Source organism: Pholis gunnellus (genome assembly GCF_910591455.1).
Source record: "Pholis gunnellus genome assembly, chromosome: 14".
Taxonomy (NCBI): Eukaryota; Metazoa; Chordata; class Actinopteri; order Perciformes; family Pholidae; genus Pholis; species Pholis gunnellus.
Window position 1 is genome coordinate 18,260,942 of NC_136541.1, and position 26,273 is coordinate 18,287,214.

Below are 26,273 nucleotides of genomic sequence, written 5' to 3' on the forward strand. Positions count from 1 at the left end.
AGCAATGTAGTCTTATTTCATGGAAACAGCATAGTATAACTACAGCCATTAGAAGCCCTTATATTTGGGTGCCCCAGGCAGATATCTAATGCCGTGTCATTTGAATGTTTATGTTAAGCTCCCCTATCATAAACATTTCTCTGGTGGACCCTTCCTGCCGTGAAACTAGGAGACAGAAAACCACGTTACCCATAAAGCTCAGGTGCATATGTTTTCTTTTTTCCCGGATGTAGCATCACATGAATTGACTGTCAACATGCAAGATGGCCACGCATCACAGGCAAAATGCTGCTGGGCGGAGAAAAGTACAGGTACCTTTTAATTGTTCCATCATTGCTAAGTGTGTGGAAGCTTTAAAAAGTGCTTCACGGATACTTGACGCACAGCAAAAACGGTCCGCTAAAGGCAGCGCTGCTCTTATGAGTCATGACTCAAGCCGGCTAACCGAGCTAGCTTAGCTTCCGTTAGTCTTTAGCGTCTTCTGCTAACGTCCAAGCGATAACATGTTCTTCTAAGCAGTTATCACAGAAGTACGCGTTACATCCGTTTCAACACTGCTATCAAGCTCGTCAATTAACTCAAATGATGAATACGATGTCTACGCTGCATTTTATGCTGTCACAGCGTTGACGGCAGCTTAGCTACACTGTATCTGGGCTCGGTCTAATTGCTGGGACAACGTACGTGTCTCGCTGCTTCCATCGTGCACCGCGCCTGTGCACATTGCTACCAAATCAAAGTTACCTATAAGTACTGGATTTGTCCATTGTTAATATTACTTGATATTTATCAATTTCCAAATATATGTGTCATTTAGCATGGCTATATATTTCCGTAGCTAACTCGGCATGTCCTTGCAATGAAGAGCATTGGACCTCGGAAGGTGCACGAGCTAGTGGGTTTGTTGTGGGGGGAAAACAGAGTCTGACCTCAGTGCTGACGCTCCTCTTTGTGTTCCAGGTGTCCTATGTCATTAGAGATGAGGTGGAGAAGTACAATCGGAATGGGGTGAATGCACTCCAGCTTGACCCGGCGTTGAACCGGCTCTTCACGGCTGGAAGAGACTCTATCATCCGGATATGGAGCGTCTACCAGCATAAAGTACGGCTTCTTAGATTCTTAATCTTTATTAAAATATGCACTCAGAATGTGACCAGGCAGCTTTGTGGTCACGTGCATATTGTTTCCTCAGTATGTCTAGTGCAAGTGTCTTAATTTCTCTTCGCCTTCTTTGCAGCAGGACCCGTACATTGCCTCGATGGAGCATCATACAGACTGGGTTAATGACATAGTTCTCTGTTGCAATGGCAAAACATGTGAGTGTGATTGCTATCTGTTATGTTATTTAGGGTTTAGGCAGTGTTCAGTATCTAATGCTGCCTGCTTCATTCTACTGTTCTCGCTGACTTTATCTGATCCACTCTCACTGTCTTCTATTTTCAGTGATATCTGCCTCATCAGACACAACCGTCAAAGTATGGAACGCACATAAAGGCTTCTGTATGTCAACGCTACGAACACACAAGGACTATGTGAAGGCTCTGGCTTACGCTAAGGACAAGGAGCTTGTGGCATCAGCAGGTCTCGACCGGCAGATCTTTCTTTGGGATGTGAACACACTAACGGCACTCACTGCTTCCAACAACACTGTAACCAGTGAGTATTGCTTGTAGGGAAGTTGTATATTGGTGCGATGCTGACTCGAATAGCTGGATATTAACAGAGACAAACTGTCCAATTGTAGTTTTATATACTATCTACATTATATAGTCAATTCCTGTTTATGTCTTGACCGACTTCCACACATTATGAGTGTTTTCGGTACTCGGTATCGGCCGATGCCCAAAGCCCGAGTACGGGTATCATGAGTGAAAAGGTCGGAGGCGTGCGTTCCTCATTTTTTGTTTCTGGGTGACAAGTGGTCCAATTTCTGGCCTGTACAAACTGTAGTTTTGATTATTGTGCGTTTGTATTGTTCTGTAATGTCTGCTGTGTATTTCTGAGAGACGTTCTGTACATGTGGAATCACTATAATCCGTCTCCCAACAGCCTCGTCACTCAGTGGGAACAAGGACTCCATCTACAGTCTGGCTATGAACCAGATGGGCACAGTCATTGTATCTGGATCAACAGAAAAGGTTTGGGTTCAGTGGGGACGACACACACACTCACACTATTGGTACAATGAAAGTAGATTAAAACAACAGTGATTATCTCATTTGATAATTCATTAGTTTACAAACTTACTTTGAAACTCTGTGAATGCTTTAGTTGAACTGTTATTTGACTATGTTTGGTCCCAGTAATCTGGTTCTACTGTGCATGTTGATGTAATAAAGAAGTCCTTACTTTCTTTCTTTCAGGTCCTGAGAGTGTGGGATCCTCGAACATGTGCTAAACTGATGAAGCTGAAAGGTCACACGGACAACGTCAAGTCGTTGCTGCTGAATCGAGACGGCACTCAAGTGAGTCGAGATTGTCTAAAATATCCAGTGGTGGCAGCTGTCAAACAGAGGCGTTTTTAGAATCTCAACCTGCTGTCCTTTCGCCACAGTGCCTGTCCGGCAGCTCCGACGGGACCATCCGCCTGTGGTCCCTCGGCCAGCAGAGATGCATCGCCACGTACCGGGTGCACGATGAAGGAGTCTGGGCCCTGCAGGTCAACGAGGCCTTCACACACGTCTACTCTGGAGGCAGAGACAAAAAGATCTACTGCACCGATCTGCGTAACCCAGACATCCGCGTGCTCATCTGCGAGGAGAAGGCCCCGGTGCTCAAAGTAAGGAGCAGCCAGGACACTACAACTCTGAAAAAAATGGTGCAATTCTGTGACACACTACGGCGTTTGATAAGACAAGTTTTGAAAAAGTTATTTTCTGTTGCTTTTAATTGTACAAGTTTGTTATTGAGCAGTACGGGTTTTGTCTGAATGCTGAACTTTTCTTTCACCTGGTGTCTTTTTGCAGTGGAGAGTAGTACTTTGTGATTAATGGTGCTTTCATTACCTCGGTTTGTTGTTTCTGTTGCACGCATAACAGAGCTTATTGTAAGAAAAGTTTTACCGTATTGTCATTCCTGTGCTCATAGCCAACCATTTGGCCCCATTCAACCTTTTTGCTGTCTTTCTCTTTTGCTCAGATGGAACTGGACAGATCTGCTGACCCACCTCCAGCGATCTGGGTCTCCACCACCAAGTCATCCGTTAATAAATGGGTAAGCATGCGTGAATCCTCTGAGATCACTGCTCGACTGTCAGCATAGCGACTATGGAACACAGTGTAGTGGAACGAGCGCGTGCGGCCACGCCTAATGCTGTGCAGTAGTAATCGCCCTGTGATTTCTGTACGAGTTTAAACCAGCTCGTTGGCGATGTGGGTGATACACAAAAGATAATTGCATTACATTAATCGCCGCTTTTGCTGCAAGGGAGAGTTGATTAAAATCCGGGCCGACTCTCTAATGATTATTGTTTTTCCTCTATGTGTGTGTGTGTGTGTGTGTGTGTGCGCGCAGTCTCTAAAGGGAATGCACAACTTCCGGTCATCAGGGGAGTATGACAACGACTGCACTACCCCTCTGACACCACTGTGCACTCAGCCAGAGCAAGTCATCAAAGGTAAACATGTTTGTTTCTCGGCAGCCTTTTTCTACCTCAGTCTCCTGGACGTTCTATAAAGTATCACCCTGTGTTGTGTTTGCAGGAGGTGCCAGTATCATACAGTGCCACATTCTGAATGACAAGAGGCACATACTCACCAAAGATACCAACAACAACGTGGCTTTCTGGGATGTCCTGAAGGTAAACTCCCCGCCGAAGTTAAGTTATTTCTAAGTGTGTTGAAGCGCGGTTGCGTCTGCCCGCTCTTTCGTCCAAGACATAGGCCTCATTTCCACCGCATGGTTCGACTTGTCACTTTTGGCACCAGGTGCATTTCTCCATTTTGTTTTCCAGTGTAGCTAGTACCCCCTCAGTGTCGGGGGGGGGGGGGGGGATTCTCAGATTCAGGGTTAGTGCAGGATATCCTGTGTCACACAAGTGACGATTAACTGACCAGATTAACTGACCAGTGGCCTGCAGTGCTTCAAATCCATCGTATCGGCTCAGCTCGCTTGGAAACTCGACCGACGTGTTATCAAAAAAAGTACCGGGTAGAATCCAAGACTTTCTAATGGAAAACCAAAAAGGTCGAGTTGAGTTGAGCCGTACCATGCAGAGGAAACTCGGCAGTAGTGAATCTAGTGGTTCAATATCTGTTCTAGCAAATCACACCTCAGCCCACTCAGAAGAGGACAGTCATGTGTGTTTGGTGCTCACCTGCCCTGATGAGCTACTACCCGTGAAATGAAGATTAAAGAAGACCGCTCCTGATGTGAACTCCGACCTGCTGGTTCCTGTGGTTTGAATAGACCTCATGTGTATTTTTTTTTTTTACTTCAGGCTTGCAAGGGTGAAGACTTGGGGAAAGTGGAGTTCGATGAAGAGATTAAAAAGCGCTTCAAGATGGTCTACGTGCCAAACTGGTTCTCTGTTGATCTTAAGACTGGGGTGAGTCACAAACCTGGTAATACAAGAGCTTTTCATCTCTTTTTAAACTCAGAAATACTCCCTGAGCCTGGTCAGTGGTCTCATAGTTTTGTCTTCTCTTTTCTTTTAATCAACAGATGCTCACTATCACTTTGGACGAGAGCGACTGCTTCGCTGCCTGGGTGTCTGCAAAGGACGCTGGCTTTTCAAGCTCTGATGGATCCGACCCAAAGCGTGAGATATCTGACCTGTTCACATTTTATATACACACAGCCGGTGAATTATGCAGAGCTGAAGCTAACATGATATTGCACCCCTGCTAACATGCTAACTGGATTTTGCCCCACCGTCTCCTCAGTGAACCTGGGTGGACTGCTGCTCCAGGCTCTGCTGGAGTTCTGGCCCAGAACTCGCATCAACCCCATGGACGAGGAGGAGAACGAGGTGAACCACGGTAAGGAGGCGCTAAACTGCCAAATCACCCAAACCTCTGCAGTGAAACTCTGGGAACACCAATGTGTGTGTATTCATTGTTCCACTTTGTATTTTCAACCACTTGGCTGCACTCTGAACTTCATTTCCTGCTGCCGTCAGCGCGCGGCGGGCGTCTAAAGTCCGTCTTACAGTAGGATCGTGCTCTTGTGTCCACAGTGAACGGAGAGCAGGAGAACAGGGTCCAGAAAGGAAATGGATATTTCCAAGTGCCGCCACACACGCCAGTTATCTTCGGGGAAGCAGGAGGCCGGACTTTATTCAGGTAATGCTTCGCTAACACCCTGATCAGCGCGGGTTAAATGTTAACTCTGAAAACTGCAGTGTGCACGGTAATCTCTGCTTGTGTCATCAGTTTATACTTGTCTTCAACAGAAATGTTTGACGGTGTTTATTGCCTCTGATGTGCTGTTTGTTGTGTTGCAGGTTGCTATGTAGAGATTCAGGTGGAGAGACTGAATCGATGCTGCTGAACGAGACGGTTCCACAGTGGGTCATTGATATAACTGTAGATGTGAGTACAGCTGTATTTCCATCTTGTTTAAGTTGTTTGGCTGAGCCAAGCATACGCAAAATGCTATCAAGCATTCTCTCCTCTTCTCCGCTGTTAAAAGACGTCCGTGACTGTAGAGGAAGTGAAATGATGTCATACAGGTAGTTCCTAAAGTAGTGAATAGACCGCTCTCTCTCACAGCAGACTGGACTTACTCGGGTGTTACTCCTGACATTAACGATGGCTCTGTGTCTCACTGAGACAGCATGCACAGCATCAGGACCATGAAACTGGAGCAGCTAAATGGAACTCAATCGTATATATTGTATCATACGTGGTGTTATTGACGCCTTTGCGTTTTCCTGCTGAAAATCTGAATTTACGCTCGAACGGTTACGTCGCTGTGTTTTTTCCCCAGGGGGACGTTTTTTAGCATCTCTGTGAAACAGCATGTGGCGCACTGACGGTTTGCTCCTTTCATAATGATTTGTGTGTATTATCTTCCCTCTTCTGTTCCAGAAAAACATGCCCAAGTTCAACAAAATCCCGTTCTACCTCCAGCCCCATTCTTCCTCCGGTGCAAAGACTCTGAAGAAGTGAGTGTCTGTCTTTCTTTCTTTCGCGTTGCCTTTTGATAAAGCCGGCGCACCTGACTGAGCTGACTTAACCCGCCGTGTGCTCTGCAGGGATCGTCTCTCGGCCAGCGACATGCTCCAGGTGAGGAAGGTGATGGAGCACGTTTACGAAAAGATCATCAACCTGGACAACGAGTCGCAGACCACCAGCTCCTCGGCCAACGATAAGCCGGGGGAGCAGGAGAAGGAGGAGGACATGGCCATGCTGGCCGAGGAGAAGATCGAACTCATGTGTCAAGACCAGGTGGGCCGCCCCCCCCCCCCCCCCCCACCCCGACGTCATGACATGAGCACACCTTGTGCATCCCGAGTCATTGTACATTGTATTAAATGTTTTATTTTTATCTTCCAACCAGGTTCTGGATCCCAACATGGACCTGCGAACAGTTAAACATTTTATCTGGAAGAGCGGAGGGGACTTGACGCTTCACTATAGGCAGAAGTCCACGTGAAAATTCAAATTTTTAAAACAGGAACTCTCTTCGTCATTTGCCAATCACCACCCACCTCTGACATGTAGTACCCTAAACCCCATTGTGTGGTCAGGAGTCGCAGTATCAGTGAGAACCCAGTAGAAATTGTGAGGACTAACTGACCAGAACAGGCCGGAGCTGCCAAGAGACACCTGGGAGAGAAGTGGTCCGTAGTTTCTGTCTTTCTTTTCTTTTCTTTTTTTCTTTTACAGATTGAAGAAAGGACTCTCTTCTCCAGCACTCACCTTTTTATTTATCTGACTGCTCTGTTTGTTCTTTCCTTCTGATTGGCGTTTAATTAATGAAGCAACAGAAGTTACAGTACATGTTTGTGTCGGAGTGTGTGTGTGTGTGTGCGCACACATGGATGTAGTAGACTGTTTTTGTTCTAGTACATTCCAGAAACTGTCCGTGTTCTACAAACACTCCACACCCGTCTCAGCACAGCAGCAGCACCAGTGTAGGGTTACTCTTGGTCTGTGGGTAGCGTCCCACTCCTCTGTTCTGCTGTCATCTTAACTTGAACGTAACTTAAACTTCTAATTATCGCAGAGCTTGAACCTCATTGACAGACGCACTCGTCTTTGTCATTTATTTTTAGCTGTGCTGTCCTCAATGGGTCCGAATGTTCTTTGTTTTGTAAATATATGTACAACATTTCTCGATTTAAGTGGCTTTGTTTTCTTTTGCAGCAGTTTTATTTCGTTGTTGTACAGTTAACTTCAAAAACCAACAGTTATTTTATTCTTTCTTTTTCAAATCCCTAGAGCACATTCATAAGTCATGAAGGTAAATTTGACTTGGATGTTAAAAAATGTTATTCAATACAAGCCAGAAATTGCATTTTAATCTTTAAGAATGTTCGTAGTCGTCCAAGTCATTTTAGCAATCTGGAAAATTATATATAAAGGTATATATCTTTAATAATAAATCATGCTTACCCGCTCTGTGCTTGAGTCATGACCGGTGACTTTGATGACAGTGAGGGCTGTTCCTAATGTATATTTCATTTAGATTTAATAGTTCAATGAAACATGAATAAAGGGGAATTTCTGAACATTCAACCACTGTGGGGAATTCAAGTCAAATAAACAGGCTCATCACCGCGCTGATCAACTGATCTTTTCATTGTAAACTTTCCGCAGATAGTTTAGCCATGAAGAGTGCGAGTGTGTAACGCCACAGTGGGGACGCATCGCTCAAACTGGCCAAAAACATGATGGGTACCATAATTAGGCCGTAACACTGCAATATCCCTTGTTGTAATAATTTGTGAAATATGTATATTTTAGGCATTCAAAGAAATAAATTGGAATGGTTTAACAATGATAGATTTATGGGAATTATAAATGGATGTTTTCTTGAGTTGTAATGTGTTCGTTCGGCTGATGAGTGTGAAATAAGAAAAACGAGGGAGCAGTTCTTTTTCTTTAAAGTCAAGTGATATGATTGTTTACCATCAGAGATTCACCCATTTCACATTCATCAAAAGACTCGACACTCATTCCTAATAAAACATACAATGAATTGATAAAATATCTGCAAAAAATACTTTTCCTTATTTTACACACTAGCACCTACTTTGACAGTGAAAACCTTAACGAAGCCCCCTAGAAAGAAAACAATTACTCAACAGCAGCATCACTGTGACCGGACGCATTACATCTACACATCACCTGCCAACTCGCAGGCAGTACTTGTCTGATTTTGCATAGATCACAAAGAATTACAAAGTATGAATAGTGTTGAATGAGACATAATTCTAGTGATACAAACTGTCAAAATATTTTTTTTTTTTCAAACATCACATACTGATTGGCTGAATAAATCAAATTAAAAGACGGGAGATTAAAACATACTGACCTCGTCAAATCTAGAATAGAAACATGAACCGCCTGGTGTCACGAGGTGCAAGTGGACAAACATTTCTCAAAAACTTAAAAATCTAATACATGGGCCATAAACTACAATAAACTAGAAAGCTATTTTTAAAAGCTCTATTTTGGGGGAATCATCAAGACCGGCTCATCTGAACTGCCGACTAGTCTGGTGGGCTTCAGAAACGTGGATAGTGTTACAGATGTGGAGGTGCAGCTGTGCTCCGCTGTACCAAACGTATGCGTTTGTCTTTGGAAGCGTTCAAGTATTCATCGCATTGGTGGACCCGAAACAAAGTCGTGTCACCAGTATAATCTAATTTTGCACTGACCATGGAAAAAATGTTCTGACATTATAACCATCTTGGTGAACAAATAAGCAGTAACTTTAAAATCCCACACATATAACAGAAATAAGATATTCCTACAGTGCCTCTAAGTGTTTCCCAACTCGTATGCTAATGCTTTAACGGGTGTCTGTAGTGTAACAAACCTGATGGAGCCAATACGCTTACTGTGAATCTATCATTATGAAATCAGAATGCATGTCCCTCCGTCTGTCCTGTATCTCCTGTAGTGTTCCGTTTAAAAAGCCCCAGTGATTGTCAACATTCACTCTCCCAATTCTTTTTGCGCGGCCTGATGCGAGCTTACTCGAGAGGCGGCTCTTCTTCTGGTTCCTCCTCGTCGCTCTCGTGGCTGCAGTGGTGAGCGGCAGCAGCAGCCACGTCTAGAGGCTCTGCAGGCTCCTCCACTGGCCACGTCGCATCCTCGACGGCCTCAGCGGGAGAGTCGTCGGCAGAGGACTCGGGGAGATCGGCAGGAGACGGGCAGGGAGGGTCTTCAGCTGGGACAGAGGGCTCAGCGGCAGGAGGCTCTGGGGTGGACTCTACGGGGAGGGACGGTTCACGCGTAGGTGGACTCGGGCTATCGCTGGATTCACACAGAGAGCCGGGTGGGTCTGTGGACTCTGTGACCAGGTGAGATAGTTCAGCCGGTGGGACGCCTGAATCGGATAAAGTGTCAGTGGAAGCGAGAGCAGAGCTGAGCTCCGTGGCCGTCTCGGAGCTCAGCTCGTGCGCCTCAGTCTGGCTGTCCGCTGAAGACGAAAGCAGCGCGCTGTCCTCCAGCTCCTCTGTACAACGGGAAATACAAAACATTCAGCCTGTGTTCCTTTTGCCAAATTGAGATATGAAAGCTACGGGGACATTTGTATGAATTGCTGCAACTCACCAACACCAGAGACCTCCCCGTCCTTCTCCTCATGCATAGTCAGTGACGTGTTGGTCATGTCGATGGACGACATGGACAGATCCAGTCTGTCCGCCAAATCTGCAAGTTCGGGGTTCACCACGGCCACTTCAGAGTCTGAGAAACCTGGTAAATAAAAACCAAACGTAAAACACTTGCTGAGAAGATTTTTATGAACCCAATTAGATGCCAAGCAGACAACACTTATGTGTCGTATATCGTCATCCTCTAAAACCACGGCATGTCTGAACTGACCCGGGTTCATGACCCTCTGGATGGGTGGAGGTAGAGGAGCTTCCTGGAGGTTGACCTGCTCCAGGTCTAGCGCGTCAACACTTTGACTTGAAGGAGCCATCAAAGGTGCCTGGAAAACATGTGACAGACTTGAGCTCTACCGCTCCGTCCAATAGTTTGATCTCAAGTAGTATTATCAGAAAAATCCATGTGGTTGTTGGGGAAAATAAAAACACAGCGATCTCTGACTGCTTTTGTCTCTGCATTCAATACAGTACATCAAGCCAGCCAATGTTTGAATTAGCAGTGACACAAACAAATGGAAAGGGCTGAAACAATGAATGTGATTTGTTATCTATAGTCATCTAAGCATTATATTTAGCAAACAAGCTAAACATTTGTTGATGTCAGCCTCTCAAATGTGCCTTTTTTTTTTACAATTTGTATTGACATTTCATAGACTAAATCACAATAAAAAAATAGATGCGCCAACAAAGTGGTAAATGTGGAGTCAGACGTACCTCCGTGAACCCGTGGGTGGGCAGCTCCGGAGAGGGTTCCTCCTCAGGAACAGGGGAAGGAGGCTTTGCCGTCGAAACATCAAGATGTCCTGGGATTCGGTGCAAGTAGCCATAACCAATGCCACAGCCCAAACTAAGAGCCAACAGTTAATGCAAGTGAAAATGTGTAAATTTCTCCAACAAGTAACCCTGAATAATCTGTGTGTTACCACTTACCTGCCCTCTCCGCCCCACGCTCCGTTTGGCGTGACCACCACCTCTCTGCAGGCATCTGTGTCTGTGTTGTACACCAGCAGCTTCAGGGGCTTCCCTTCATGGGCCTCGATCAGCGAGAAGAAGTCTTCTGACTGGAAATCAGTAACGCTGCGTTAACTACGACTCATCGCTCAAAGATTTCTCGAGATCCAATTTTTTTTTAAATAAATCTCACAAATGATCAAACATATCAGAGCCGAATGTCAGCAGCGAAGCCTTGTGAGCAAATGAGTCTTACGTCTTGCAACACTTGATCTGCTCCGACGATGTAGTCGATGTGTGGCTGAAGCTCTGCCAATGCAGCGGGGGAACTGGCCTCCACGTCCTACAGGACAGCAACAGGAGTTTAGCAAACTACAGATGGAGCTATAATGGGGCAATGAGTGTGGAAGTTCAAATCAGAGTTAGGTCAGCTGGTTTGGTTCTCCCAGTTCGGGATGAAGAGGCTCACCAGAACGTGCCAGACATTCTCATTGGCTCCTTGGTAGCTGCAGAAGCGAACACTGGCACCGAGCAGGCCCTGTCCTCCCCACATGTTACTGGGTGTCACCTCCAGCTCGCGGAGCGTGGTGGTTTTAGTGCTGTACACCTGCATCCTCACCGCTCTCTCCATGTTGGCTTTCAGAAGCTCCTTCAGCAGGTCATTTTCTTCATTCTGGTGAACAGTTAGGGGGAGGAGTCAAAACAGTAGGCTTAAGAGGTAACTGTATGTTAGTGTTCCTGTGCTGTCTGTGCACTCTTACAAGTCTTTTGTTGTCCAGAGACAGAATGAAGTCAAAGAACGGCTGCAGTCCGGACATCTGTGCAGGGGAATTTGGCTGCACCTGTCAAAACCAGACACAAGCATTTTGATAAATCCTGACGCTCCACCAAATTTACGCTGAATATTATATTATTAGGGAAATTCATTTGAAAAATATTTAAATTGATTTAAACCAGAGTTGTCATGTTTTTTTGGAGGTTAAATTGTGGACCAACAGTCCGTTTAACATAAAATATCCAAGTTACGATCACTAAATGATTCACATTGTCGCTTAATCGATTAATTAGTTAACCGACTAGCTAATCTATTCAGCATCAATGTAATATAATGTAAAATGATTCAGTTTTTTGCATAAGGCATGATCGGAGGCCAGTCAATAAAATCCTCTTTTCATATTTCATCACACATAAAAGCATTGGCTCACATTATTATTATTATTAGTCATAGCATTAGCTAGCTAGTATTCAGCTGACGTTACTATGCTACTACGACTTTGATCCACGTAGCTAGCTCACTGGACTGTTGTAATACTTCCTTAAAGAAGTTACAAGCCTGAAATCAGTTCTTTCATAATGACACAAGTTAATAAAAGGTGTCTTTTGCATTGTGTCTACTTGGAATAACAGGTAAACGGTTCAGGCTCATCCGGTCTTTCCCGTTGGGAGCTGCAGCGACTCCTCAGCTAACTAGGTTAGCATACTGTACATTTCAGGATAAGCTGCTGTACACGTTGCTCCAAATTCAAAGAAAGCTAAATAATGGTTGTCTTACGCCGTGCACGTGGTATCCATACGTTCCTCCTTCGGATACTTCTGAACTCTGTGATAGCCCCATTTCTGTGAGGAACCTTCAAATAGTAGCTTATATCATCAGAAAATAACAAGAGTGTGAGAACTATTACGGTTGACAGTCCGCGGCCATCTTGTTTGCAGTCCAAAACAGTCGAACGTCGCTTGCAATGGAACGGACACTGACGCACACACAGCGCATGCGCGCCTGGCATACTTTTTTTTAGAATTGTCAATTGCCATTTGAAATAGTAGCAGAGCTGCTTAATGTCCGCCGTTGATGCTATACGTTGAAATTGTGCTAATAAGGTCAATACTACATACATCAACTCAATGGTAAAAAAACCTTATTGAGTATGTAATGATGTAATGGTGATGCAGAGCCCATGAACGTGATATTTTCTGAACCTGTTCAACAGTGGCAGTATGCTGAGACACATCACGTCATATTAAGGCCTATTAGGCCTTTTTGTAGCAATTTGCAAACCATGGGACTGATTGAGATTGTACTAAATCAATTAATATTTTTTGTGTGTAATAACAGAAGTCAAATGAAAACAGTTCTTCTTTGCACTGTAAGAGTCATGAACCACATTAGATCAAGTCAGTATTGCTCTTTTAATAACTTGATGCTGGCTCAGTCTTGGTTTCTTCTCATGAACTAGGAATGAATAGACAGATACCACTCATTAAATACATTTTAAATCAGTAGTAAATTGAAAAAATGTTTTATTATATTATTCCAATACAGAAATGTCCCAAACGTATTGTTAAGCTTATACAAGATAATCCACAATCAGAAAGGCAGTAGAAAATAATTCACAAGTGGATTATCCTGCTTATACCATGGCCAGCTATACCTGCAAAATATGCATAGTTTTGTTGACACACGGGGCAATACTTTTCAAAGTGGGAACTTTTTATTGCCTCTATCTTTGTGACCTTTGGAATAAATATTACTTACAAACAACTTAACTTGCACCGAGCAGCGATGAGGCTGAAGCATCAGGGCCAAATCCAAATATTCTTAGTGGCCATAGTATAAGAAATTAAATAGCATATCAGACATGATTATATAGGTTCAGGAAATAAAAAAGACATATATTAGTTATTAAGTGTGGTTTCTCTGAAATAAAGGCAAACATATTTTTAGGAAATAGAAAACTAAATTTCCAGCTAGGGAACAAATATTTCATCATTCATTCTTTGTACATTGAATTGTTTCTTACAAATACATTACAGCAGTGCTTTATACATTAAATTCTCGAACACAGTTTCCTGTTATGTCACTAGAACGCCTTGAATCAGCTATGACAGCTGGGTGCCGCTGACTGCATAACCCTGCTCTGGGCTGGGCTCAGTCAGGCCGATCAGAGACTCCAGGAGGTAGGTGCTCGACTCGTTCTGTGGCAAATGAACAGAGCTAAACAGCTGGAGGTGGCAAAAGCTGTCTGGGTTTCTGTGTACTTTGAAGGAGCTGTGCAGAGGCCCGGAGGCGTAGTCGCTGTCGAAGAACTCGATGTCGGAGTCGGAGGACAGGCTCAGGTCCATGTACCTGCCTGAAAAATAGTCCACAGTGGGCGAGGGAGTGTTGGGGAAGCCCTCGAGAGAGTCATTGTCAAAGAAGTCTCTGGCCTGGTTTGCGTTCTCATCGAGGTAATCCGTCTGTGAGGTCCTGCTTACATGGTCTGTGAATGCGTTGGCTGTAAGTGGTCCAGTGCTGTCAGCGGGGGTGCTGTAAGTGGCAGGGTTGCCGCTGTGCTGCGTCAGTGGTTCTCCCGTGTGCCTCGGTTGGCTGCGCGTAGAGTGGTTATTATTTTCAGAGTCACAGATGCTGAGGGCACTCGACAACCCTCCATCCACACCAGGGAGATTCTGACTCCCATTAAGGCATCGTCCTGCATCAGAGTCAGAGGAGGAGCACGAGGAATCGGTCATGTCGCTGCTGCAGCTGTTCTCCTCCACCACCAACCGCTCTGGGGCGAAATGAAAGGAAGGCGTGGCGGGCATGGTGAGAGGAAGACCGTCTTCCTCCATAGTGAACCCAAAGGGGCAGCTCTTGTCCTGGGCGCTCTGCACCGGACGGGCCTCGTCCTGGTCCACATACTCTTCAAGGTTCTCTGGAAGTCCTGTCTGGTCCTCTTGGCTCAGCGTTTCATCTTGCAGTCGCCTCTCCAGTTCGAGTTTCATGACGGTGTGGATGTAATGAGTCTGCACACGTCTGGAGTTGAACTCGATGCGCCCCTGAGTGTTTCCACAGCCGTCCTTGGTGCAGCCACATGGGAAGTTGAAGCGGTCCACCTGTGTGCAAAAGACAGCAGAGAGAGGAAATCAGTGCTGTGGGTACTCCAATGCAATAAGTAGTGACAGTATGATCTGAAGTTAACAAACACTGAGACACATGAGCGGGGAAAATGTATTTTTTGGCAAAATGATTGTAAAGATTGTATTCGTTTAAAATGTACTCGTTACAATTCCTGCATGACTTATTACAATAGTGCTAATGAAAATGATAGCATCCATTAGGGTAGATGACGGATCAAATCCTCAATTACAGTAAATGTATCTTTACATCACATTATTGATACATTTTGTAATGTGATACATTTTCTGGAAAATCAATTGAGCAATTGTTAAAAGTAGAAAAATAACAAGATAGGAATGTCAGCTTTTTGGCTAATTGACAGTTCGCTAAAGGCAATGGACAAATGGTTGGAGTGGTTAACTAAAAGTGAATGATGAAAATTGCTCCAACATGCGATTCACGTGAGACGTTTAACGGGCTGAAAATACAATTTCACAGTCAAATTTGTAAAAAATTCAAAGCCAGACATACGGCGAGATGGAACATGCCAGGGCAAACTCGTCAGCACCGAATTAGACTTCTAATCAGCCCTTGTGCTGTTGAGGGTTCAGGTAGTGTTTGTTTGTGTATAACTGTCGTACCTGGCACTTGATTCCTGCCAGACTGCATGCGCAGGTCTCTGGCTCACAGAAGCCTTGGCAGTCACATCCACAGGCCTCCCTGGAGACTCGCAGGGCATGGAGCTGCCTCTTCTCCTCCCGGTCGATGCGCTTCACCCCCGCCGCCTGGAGGAGAGCCTGCCGCTGTTTGGAGGAGTACGGCTGAAGGAAACCCCCATCCTCCAGTTCGGCATCGCCGACGTGGACGTCGGTGTCTTCGTCTGGGATCTGATCCACCGTGAGCCTGTCGGCCTCTCTCCGGTCAACGGCCCCGCTGGTGATCAACTGGAATCAGCGCAACAGATAAAGTAAGGAGACCGCCGTGTGGACGGCGCTACGCGGACAAACGTGGGAACGAAGTGCACTCACTTTGTGTTTCAGTGCCTCGAGCCTCTCTTTCCTCCGCCTCTCGCTGAGCCTCTCTCTGCGTCCGTGCCGCCGCTCCAGCGCGTGCTCCGCCAGCGTGTAACTCTGAAGGGTGCCGTGCCTCCGCACCATGCCCAAGGTGGCCCCTCCGTGACTGGGCACGCTGGTGAAGCCCTGGCAGCGCGGGAATCTGTACACGGTGACTTGGTCAAAGCGCACGTTGCCCCGTGCGCCTGCAAGCCGGGGCCTCTTCAGGATGGACCGAGCTGTTGGTGTTAGAAAGAGACAAAAACATCAGGGAAAAAGTGAGGCACTGTTGGGTTTGGTTTTAAAGAGGGAACTCTGGTATTTTAACAGGTAGGACCATAGCAACATGCTGGGAAACATCAGCATGTCTGTCAGAGCCAGGCCCATATTTACGACATATTGGTCGAAAATGGTCACAGTGATGCATTTGTGGTCTTAGTTTAAGATTTAGCAAAAGGATATCACCTGAAACAATGATGAAGAACATCTGCAAAGTGAAGGCGGATGACCCCTTTTTCCTCAGTCTAAAATGCCAGCGCACTACAACAGGTGAAATCTACTAGGTTCTAGTATTTTACTCATCTAGTTCAAATTAAAACGGGGACTTTAATACATGAGGGGTATTTCCATGATGCTGCTGTTTATTTCCAAAGACCCGGTGATCTACTTTCTACTCTCTAAATGTTGTAAAACAACAACTCTCTCTCCTTTGCTGAAAGTCAGCGAAGGAAGCTTGATAAATAACTCTCAGGTCGTACTCTGAGACACTGCAGCAGTGTTTTTAGTCTTTCACTCCAGTTCCTAGAAAGGATTCCTGGACACTTGATAAATACAGGCCCTGCATGTCAACACAGGCTTCTGTAGATCTCTGAGTGGCCACTAGGTGACACTCTACAGGTGCTTCACTCAGTGTCTTGGCGACACTCGTTTTAACGTACACGTGGAGAGGAAATACCAAGCACAGGGTCTATAGCAGCAGCAGTGGACAGAGAGAAAAAGAAGTAAACCAGGGTCTAACTGCGGGTCTTCGGTGGTTTACCAGAACATAGTTTAGTTTGGCTTCAGCAAATTGTCTTTACAAATAACTGAGGCTGAACTCAAGCTCCAGAAGTCGGTAAACAACTGAGACCAGCTGACCAAGCTCATCCCAGCTGCTCGGCCTGCCTAAGGAGCTCCACACTGGGGCACTGTTTGCACCACGACTCAAATGTGGCTCTGTGACAAAATAACAAAAAGCAGGAACTGCTTACTTCAGTCACTTTTAGACTGCAGGCCCCAATATGTGGCCTTGTGGTATCTTCATAATGGCCGTTTGATACGACTTGTTTAATAGGACCTTGCTATTCAAATTGAATCCACAACATCCTCTATTGCTCAGGCAAATGATCTTCTACCCAACCGCACAGACAGTCCAGAGGCGAGTCATTCACACTGCGCATTATCTAGAACGGCCCTAAGGTTAGCGTTTCCATATCGGTGCTGCTGCAGGCTGATAAGAGACACTCCTATAAAACACCGATGAAAAAAAAAAAAAAAAAGCCAGATAAGGAGGAGGTTTGCATTATTTGAAAGTGTGGGAGGGGGGAGTGGTTGTTGGTACTTACTGGGTAAACTGGCGAGTGACGGAGGACTGTGAGGCGTGAAATCCTGGTTGTCAGAAGGGCCGCTCTCCCCATCGGACTCCCACTCCGAGGAGGCGGGGGAGGAGAGGGAGGACGGAGGAGAGGAGGAGGAGTAGTAGGGATTGTCATCTACCTCGGCGAACTTCCTCTTCAGGACGCCTCTCATTGTTTGGCTGCTGTTGCTGATGTCCATTCTGCGCGGAGACAAAGAACAAAAAGGCCCATTGGTTTGTTTACGTGTCACACGTGCGCTGTGGTAATGAAGGCACAGACCCATACTCCAAGAGGCAAAATCAAATCGTGCATTGCGTTGCTCTATCCGAGAAGCAGCAGCACTCGTTGCAGCACTCCTTTCCCAGGAACATAAGACCAGACGTTATGTAAATCCATGAATTAATAATGGGAAAACAATTCACTGACACGGCAACAATGATGCGTTTCCTCCTCCAAAATGTACACAGTCAAATGATGCGTCTTTGGAAGATGACAGCTGGAGGAATGAGAGGTCTTTCCTGTTTAGAGCTGCTGGGCGAGCCGGTTTCAGGTTCACTAGTTTGTTTAGGCTGATTGCATCTCAATAATGAGTATCTAACAAACTGATGTTCCATAGGTGCACTAATACGAACCACAATCCTACTTTCGCTTGCAAACCAGCTGGGCAGCTGAGAGAGTTAAAAAAAAAAAAAGAGCTCTTTTTCTTTCCCCCTGCAGAGTAATTAACATTCCAATGATTCCTCAAGTTTTTTTGAGAAGAATACGTGGAAACGGACCGTCCAATGGCTGCATGTTGAGGACTGGGGGGGGGGGGGGGGGGGGTGTAATGGTTCAAGTGGCTGCTATTTTTGGATGTGAACATGGAAAATAAAGTCCAAACACGAGTAATTTCAGGGTTACAAAACCTAAGCGGGGCTGCTCAAAGCTACTGAGTAAAAGAGAAAATCGGAGCAGAGGGGTGTTAAAGGAAAGTAAAGAAAATCTGTTACATAGTCCATAAGACAAGTTAAGTTAGCAGTATGTGTGTAGAAACTGTCACGTCAGTTTGGGAAACAATGGGAGCCTATATGACCCATTGCCGGGCAAACTGCTATTGTTTGGTTTAGAGCTGCATCAAGCGATTATTTCTATACAGATTTATAATCGGCTCGCTCCATAAAAGTAAAGTAAAGTGTACAAGTTCCCTAAAAACACACCCAAATGTCTTGGGTAGTCTGAGTGACAATCCAAAAAAAACAACAATAGCATTTTGTTTAACCAGCAAATATTTACATTCGCAAACGGATTAGTCACTCATAAAACTTGCACTCTTCTTCATGTCTCCAAACAGTCCAAACTGTTTGACCTCAAAAGGTGCTTTACACTCCATCGTGGTCCGATAAGTGACAGTAGTACAAGCAGCTGACCAGGATTTAGACTTAAGTCCCAGAGAGAAGGGAAGGGAGTGTTCAACATAACAGCGAGCCACTGAAAACAGAACAGCATGTGCACTTTTCTAAAAGAGCGAGTAGCTACAACGCGGGGACATTGCTTCTGGTCAGAAAAGGCAATATAAACAACTGGCTACCTTTGTCTCCACTGACAGGACGGACTCTGCCGTTGCCCTGCTCTAACACACACTCACTCTGAGTCCACAAGAAAAGGAGCTTCTGATTGTCTGTAGTAAGCAAATAGTTAAAGCAGCGAGTGAGGCTGTGTGTGTGTGTGTGTGTGTGTGTGTGTGTGTGTGTGTGTGTGTGTGCGTGCGTGCGTGCGTGCGTGCGCTCAGAGTGAGTAACTTCCTGGATCCATCAGCAAATAAGAGGTGAAACAAGAGACATGTTCTTGTGCCCTTACACTGTTTACACAGTGGAACCTTGTGCTGCATGAGCAGTTAGGAGTAAAGGGATTTCGCTCTGCTGCAAAAACATCTGCATGGCTGTTTAATACTCAAAAATAAAACAAAAAAAAATCACAGTATTGCTAATTAATGCTGCATTGCAGTATTATTATAGTTGCCTCTTGTAACCTATCACATCTCTCACATTTGATATGTGACAGAGTGGAGAGACTTTATACTGTACATGTGGGTATATCCACTGAGACCACATCAATAATTTAAAGGTCCAAAGCAGCAGAAGAACATAGTGCACGTGCGCGTTAGTGTGCAACAGAAGGGGGTACTGTGTACAGTATAATGTACTGAAGTAGTTAATAGGCTGCAGGGCATTTTTTTATAGTTACAGTATTGGGGAGGGGGGTCCACAATCATTTCATTATTGTTTTCAGACGCTCTTTAAATCCCCACTGGAGTCATACCGACTTTTCATTGGAGGGGTGCAGGAGTCGTTTCCTGTTTGGCATAATAACAGGCATTAGACAGCTGACCTCTTCACCCCTCGCGGAGACACACGGCGATCATGTCAGCCACAATGACAACACTGTCCCCACCCCCCCCCCACCCCTGTCGTTACAGCAGAAACAGCAGCAGGCACGATCCCATTCAAACCAGAGCAAACTTAGAGCAGGGCAGCACGGAGGAGCGGGGTGCTGTCATAGGAAGTTTGTTTAAATATTTGTAGGCTAAACTTTTACGCTTACTTCAAAGTACAATTTACAGTGACTCTATAGAAATTGCCCAAATTCCACAAAATTATAGACTATGTTATTCTAGATCAACATTAGACTGAAGTGATAAACATTACATACGATAGGGTCACCATGTAACCCACAGTAATTACTGACCCTAAAGGGGGTACGGGGGGAGTTATTTTGGCAGTTACTCACCAGGAAGTAAAATGCAGCATAATGACAGAAAGCATCTTAAATTGACACGAAGTTACGGGTCTTGTCTGCGGTGCAGCCAGCTGAGCATTGTGTGTTCCTCTGTGTCTGTGTGAAGCTACGCTGTAGTACCAATGTGAACACGAGAGGACTGGCTGGCAGCAACCAAAGAGTAGACGTTTGGCTGCAAGATGGTGTCCCCTCAGACCTCGCGCTATCGTACATCTCTGTAGAAACTCCAGGGAGTCCGATAAGTCAGACATAAGCTACGTCATAGTTACATGATAGTTTTAGCCTCTTGAAACAGAAACAACGCTTTTTACTGATTCATAAATGGTAAACCACGCTGACCTAAAGACTTTAACTTAACTGTTATAACGTCGTTTGGTCTCAAATCAGCTGAATCTTATTCAGACTAAAACAACCAAAGCGAATACACACCAGCTTAATAACGAAGTAACTTTCAACGTTACAGCTCAATTTAAACTAGCAAAGATTTGCCAATTGGAAAATCTTGTAGTTAGCCGGCTAACAGCGCTTCTGCCAGACGAAACCGGAAGTACTTGGGAGCCGTATTCATCTTGGTTCACACAAATCTTCTCTTTGGCTCTCCGACTGTCTTGACGCAGACGGTGACACACATGCAGAGGCTGGAGACGCACTCGTCACTGCTGCCCACATTACCCACAGACTCTCTGTCTGTCGTGTTCACACTGTCTGTCGTGTTCACACTGGACTGCTACAAACAGTGATGTGGTGGTAAATACATAACTAATAAACCTCCAGCTCAGAAGGCAACCAGCCAACAATATATAAGTTAGAACACGTCTGGACAGCAGTGGCATTTTACTTGGATCATTTCCGTATTTTATCCAATAAAACAAAAGACACTCCGGGATATTTTTGAGGGGGTGGACAAAATAATGGGTACATCCTACAGCACAATAGGTGAAGCTCATATTTTTCAGCTTTTGTTGGGACTGTCAGAGTTGCTGATTCAACTTAATTTCAAAGACTGTAGTATTGCTGCACTATACAGTTGACATGTGTAATGATTTTTGTATTCTTCTATCCTTTCATTCTCCTCTCTATATTTTATAATTTTGCATTGTGTGCATTATTTGTGGCACACACATCAGCAATCCAGGGCCTCTCGTTGCCTCAGTAGATTGCCTGGTCTTTTACGTCTGTGTAAATTGCCTTCAGACCTCTAATAAAAAATGGTGAGCAGACCTCTATTAAAGGTGGCACGTGCTGCTAGTACTCATCTTACATCACTGTAACATGACTCACTGGCATTCCTCTGAGATGGTGATTTAAGTCAGACACTCTTAAACTCCAGAACACTCCCTGTAGCGTGGAGAAGCAGTCGATTATGGATTTGGGTGTAAAATCCTCCTCCCTGCTTTCCTATTATGTTTTATTGCTTGTTAACAAATGTATGTATTAGCCAGAAATTACATGCACATTCTCATTTTGAACTATTATTAAAAATGAAGCTGCAGCGCTCGGAGAGTGAGACAAACAGAGCCAACAGATGGACAGATGAACGGAAAGACAGACGAGTCCAAAATACTCTTGAGCTTTGACCCCATGTTGATACACGTCAGTGCTTCAGTTTGAAGGGAAAAAAAAACGCACTAAATACCTGTTGGTCCAAATACTGTGGCCGGAGGAAGGGCTGCTCTGCTCGTCCTGTCCTCAGCACTCAGTGGAGTGTGACCCACTTTGGCTGGGATCACTCCAGTGCATGTATGTGTGGGGAGTAAACACCAGGGAGACAGAAGAGAGGAGGAAATTACTAATATAGTGAAATGACCCGTACGCATCATTTTGTGAATAAGTGTATCATTTTAAAGCATTTGATGCGCGGTAGATTTTGCAACCTGAGGGTACATCCAGTCAGTGTATCCTCTCTGAGATCTGTGACATACTCACAACACATGATCCAAAGTGCTACGCCATGGCTAGCTGGCTATTTATAGTGCAATCACGCAGCCCGTCCAAAAATACATTTGTGCAAAACAGTTGGAGTTTCCTGTTCCTTTTGTGTCTTTTTTTGTACCGTACCACAGTACGGTGCAGCACTAATGATGAGTCATGGAAGAAAATTAGTAGTTCACTCACCAGCACTGGAATGGTTATTTATAGCAGTAATCACTCTCAATGCAGCAATCAAAGTCAAACCAACCCAGATGCCTATCCTGATTTATTTACCTTTTTCCCCCCAGATTGAGTTCCATTTTCTTGTCACGTCAATGGAGTGCCATACGGCGCAATGGTACAAATTTGTCATTCCAGAGCTGCCCTCCTCAACATTGTCTTCCCCTCATACATGCTGTGTCTGACAGATGATCCGATCTCATATCTGCTCACACACACAGAAGACAGTCAGAGTAAACCCTCGGCGTGCTCTCTGTCCAGAGTCCACATTACATAACTTATAGCTAACCTACATTCTGGCAGCCTCTCAGGTCGCTGCCACTGGCTCTTGTGGCCCCGTTTCCTCAGCCAGGCTGTGCCAGCGATGGCCCACATACAGCAATATACTGACAGAGCTTGACAAAAGCTCCATTCAACCAGTTCCTTCTTCCTTCCTGTGGATACTAACTCAGGGATTTACCCCTCTCTTACTGTAAAGATCACATCGTTGTTGTCCTGGGCATAACAGGAAGTATCAGCTGGAGCTGAACTGTGGGTTATTGCTTTCCAGTCAGGTAAGGAAAGGTGCCAAATGGAGCCCCATGCCTCACGGAGATTGTTTTGTTTTTCTAAGAAAATACTTCTTTAACAACAGAACTGGATGGACAGACTGTCAGACAGATAGAGACTCTGTGAAATAAGTTCAGCTCAGGCAATAAAAGAAACTGCACATGATTCACTCCCTCGTGATATTGAGAGATGGAGAATATACTCCTACGTTCTCTCTCTCTCTCTCTCTCTCTCTCTCTCTCTCTCTCTGTGACTCTCTCACTTCTTACTTTCCTCTCGTGGAAATGTCACAAGCACACATGAGTTGGCTTCTTTATACATAGCCTCTGATGTCATGTTTAGCAGTCGTCACCATGGTCGCTGGGGCAAATATAGTCCAGCCGTTTCTATTTTAGAAGGCGGTGAAGCAGTGATTCATTTTGCTCGCCTTCCTCATCACGATCATCATCAGCAGCGGCAGCAGCATGACTGCTATCATCGTCAACACTGTCAATATCTTTGCAGTCATTGTTATCATGTTGTTGTTTTGTAAGATTATTTATTAGGGCTTTAATTACCTTTATCAGAGCAGCTGCAGAGTGACAGAAGAGGGGGGGGGGGGGGGGGGGGTGGGGGGGTCATGGGGTGCACACTCAAACCGGGTGAGTGAGAGGTCACTCCATTGTCATGTTTTTTTTTTCTTCTAACACTAGTGTTGTTACTTGCCTTGTGCTCCTCTCAGTAACTCCTCTGTCTGTGCACACGTCACGTCTCGTCTTAATAGAGAGGTTTGTGGGGCGTATTTCATGATACAATAGTGAATGTTGTCGACGGTTTGAAGCAGGTGTGTGATTGGGGAACGTAGTAAGCTAGCAGGAGAGACGTTGGTCATACATGCCGGAGGCACAGAAGTTCAGGGGGGAGAGAGGGTTACAGAGAAGGACTGTTTTTTGACAGCTTTTTACCCCTCAAACTTCATGCACAATGTGGGCCCGGTCTGCAGAACCAAATCCCGCACCCTTGCATCAGTTTCGGTCGTATCGGTTAATATTTACAACCCCCAAATTCTGAAACTAACCGAAATTGTTCCAACTTTGGCAGAATACTTTGCGTTCGTGTTGGACCACATTGCTCTCAGTAAGAAGCTGATTGCGAAAATATGTTTTTCAGCCCCTTTAATAAACTCAACTGTGTGCCAAACTGCCATCAAAGAGACTTGAACCCTCACTTTCTCCACCCTGGAAAATGCCATCAGATAAAGACTTTGGGGTGAAATTTCACAACAGTGACACCGTAAGTGATGCGTCAACTGCCATCCTTTTGTCTGCGCGGTGGTATCACTTCAGGGGGGTGACACCAGAGAACTTCCTGTAACACCCTAATGGCAGGCGAAGGGCCTTGTGCCAAGTGCACGTCTGCTCAGTCCTGGGGCCGGTCCAGCAGTGATATCGTATCTCTGTAGCATAGACACTCGGGCTACAGCAACATCCTGGAGCCCAAGGGTGCTCCCTGGGCAACATGTAGAGCGAGTATGAGAGTGATCTGTGCTACAATGGCGCAGTGCATGGACTGAGATGAACTGCAATGCATAATTCAAATGCCTTCACCCAACTTTGTCTATGTTACAATATTTTAAGGCAATACAGAAGGCAATACAGAAAACAGGTACAGAAAGTCATTTTATTAACTAATATGAATAAAATATGTTGTATTTACAGTGTATAATGTCTAACCCTATCCCCACATAACATTATCCGTGCTCTCTTTTTACAGTATTGTTGCAAAAGGCAAGTCAAGCTGCAGCCCCGAGTGCAAAGTAGGTTACACAACTACAACTTTCAACAGCAGTGATCTTATCTCGCTGCATGTGAGCAGCACAAGCCGTAACAGCCAAGCAGCTGTGTGATTGGGTTTGACACCCCCCCCCCCCCCCCCCCCCCCCCCCCCCCTCCAACAATGAGCCTCTTGTCTACGTCAGCCACAGAGCTGTGGTGACCTTTCTTACAAACTTACAAACTGGCCCGTGTGACGCAATGTGGACCCAAAAGGCGTCTTCTCTGAAGGCATGTAATAGTATTTCTCTCCACGTCTCCAGGTTGTTTCATTGTGCGTTCGTTCATTTACAGACTAACAGAGTTGTGCGTATGTGCGGAAGAAAGTGTTCCCGATTCTCACCCAGCCACTTATTGCATCTGGCCGTCAGCCCTGCAGTGGGAGCTCCTGTGCTCTCCCAGACCCAGCAGCAGAGTGTACTCTGCTGCTGGTGTTGGCTGTCACATGTGGCTCCATGTGAGGCCTTTGCAGGAGTGCACAGCAGCAGCAGGAGGAAGGAGACCTGCTCTGTTCTCAGCTGTTTTGGGCCAGTACTGAGCTGTGTGGGTGAGACTGTCTGACTCCCCCCCCCCCCCTCCCTGCCTCCCTCCCCTACATGCTCAATCACCCACTGATTGCCTCTCCTTTCTTCCATTGCAGCTGGCAAAACACATGAATTACAGGCTGACAACACAACTGTTAGACACTGGGTGGGCTTCTTGCTTCTCTCGCGGATGACTGATGACTCCACTGTTAATTGACACGTATTCACGTGTTGGTGCAAATCATTTGTTTTAACATTACGTTGTTGTTTATATATATTTCATTATGCATATACATTAACTACACTCCTGTTCACATTCAGTTTATCCATTTTGCAATTACTGTACAATTTGTCTACCACAAATATATATTATGTATTTTATATATCTTATATTGTATCCCTATATTTTGACTTCTGCACTATTTAATGTCTTAGATTCTAATTCTTTAACGTGCATGATTTTCCTTTTATGCATATTTAACGAGCATTGTTGGAGGAAACCTGAGACGCCATCGACTGCTTCTCTGTAAATGTTGCATATGACAATAAATAACTATATAATAAGCATTACGTTGCATTCAGTTATATGTGCATTAGATGTTTGTGCACAAAGGCAGCCCAACGACCCTTTAGTATGAAGCAAAGGGTCGTTAGCTGCCATGTCTACATGTGAACTCGCCTCACTGTTTAGTATTACAACAGCGTTCTGTTCAGCAGTTCTGATGCCCTTTAACCACATTTGTTCTAGATGGAGGCAGGCGTGTCACTGTGGCACCATCTGCTGGCTCTTGAATGATATTGAGACCTGACATTCAGTCAGTGCTGTGTTTTTCTCCCCTATAGGAACGAGTGAACCATCTTCTCCACTGGAGGTCGACATGGTAAATGCTCATGGGATGATGTATGGTCAGATGAAAGAAATTGATATTGGTGATATTGTATTGATAACAACTTCAACTTTGATATGAAATGCTACCACAGCGAAGAACAGTCTGAGATGTCTACAGGCCTCGTAAGAATGCAAAACATAAAGAAATACATTTTATATCTTGAAACACCCTCCATGTTACCTTTAAGCTTGATATGGCCGATAGGTTAGCAAACAGTTTGTATTTACACATACAACCGTGTCTCCGCCAAAAACACTTTTTTATCTTTAAAAGGTAAATATAGGGCCTTTCTC

At 45.1% G+C, this 26,273-nt stretch overlaps 3 protein-coding genes across 6 annotated transcripts; 1 reads left to right on the forward strand and 2 right to left on the reverse strand.

The window, feature by feature from the left end:
* The first annotated feature begins 238 nt into the window (after positions 1-238).
* On the forward strand, positions 239-6,637 carry LOC306706630 (WD repeat-containing protein 48). Of its 2 annotated transcripts, none has more exons than XM_079173775.1 (18): positions 239-311; positions 961-1,101; positions 1,238-1,316; positions 1,444-1,656; positions 2,050-2,138; positions 2,364-2,465; positions 2,555-2,779; positions 3,139-3,213; positions 3,514-3,616; positions 3,702-3,799; positions 4,439-4,546; positions 4,663-4,759; positions 4,884-4,979; positions 5,177-5,282; positions 5,444-5,531; positions 6,030-6,106; positions 6,197-6,389; positions 6,502-6,637. In XM_079173775.1, exons 1-18 carry the CDS (start codon positions 264-266, stop codon positions 6,595-6,597), a joined length of 2,034 nt encoding a protein of 677 aa, XP_079029901.1. In that variant the 5' UTR covers positions 239-263; the 3' UTR covers positions 6,598-6,637. The 2 variants fall into 2 exon arrangements, with proteins under 2 accessions (XP_079029901.1, XP_079029902.1); XM_079173776.1 differs by having other exon boundaries at positions 1,241-1,316.
* On the reverse strand, positions 6,621-12,461 carry gorasp1a (golgi reassembly stacking protein 1a). The gene is made up of 9 exons (XM_079173777.1): positions 12,291-12,461; positions 11,500-11,580; positions 11,208-11,411; positions 10,995-11,081; positions 10,718-10,848; positions 10,502-10,634; positions 10,002-10,110; positions 9,729-9,872; positions 6,621-9,630 (listed from the first exon to the last, which is right to left on the reverse strand). Exons 1-9 carry the CDS (start codon positions 12,351-12,353, stop codon positions 9,146-9,148), a joined length of 1,437 nt encoding a protein of 478 aa, XP_079029903.1. The 5' UTR covers positions 12,354-12,461; the 3' UTR covers positions 6,621-9,145.
* Positions 12,462-13,069: 608 nt separating this feature from the next.
* On the reverse strand, positions 13,070-21,817 carry LOC306706695 (cysteine/serine-rich nuclear protein 1-like). 3 transcript variants are annotated; one of them, XM_079173856.1, is made up of 5 exons: positions 21,692-21,817; positions 17,269-17,480; positions 15,641-15,903; positions 15,254-15,556; positions 13,070-14,608 (listed from the first exon to the last, which is right to left on the reverse strand). In XM_079173856.1, the coding sequence occupies exons 2-5, from the start codon at positions 17,477-17,479 to the stop codon at positions 13,616-13,618; spliced, it is 1,770 nt and encodes a 589-aa protein (XP_079029982.1). In that variant the 5' UTR covers position 17,480; positions 21,692-21,817; the 3' UTR covers positions 13,070-13,615. The 3 variants fall into 3 exon arrangements, with proteins under 3 accessions (XP_079029982.1, XP_079029981.1, XP_079029980.1); XM_079173855.1 differs by lacking the exon at positions 21,692-21,817 and adding an exon at positions 20,047-20,144; XM_079173854.1 differs by lacking the exon at positions 21,692-21,817 and adding an exon at positions 19,579-19,607.
* Positions 21,818-26,273: the final 4,456 nt, after the last annotated feature.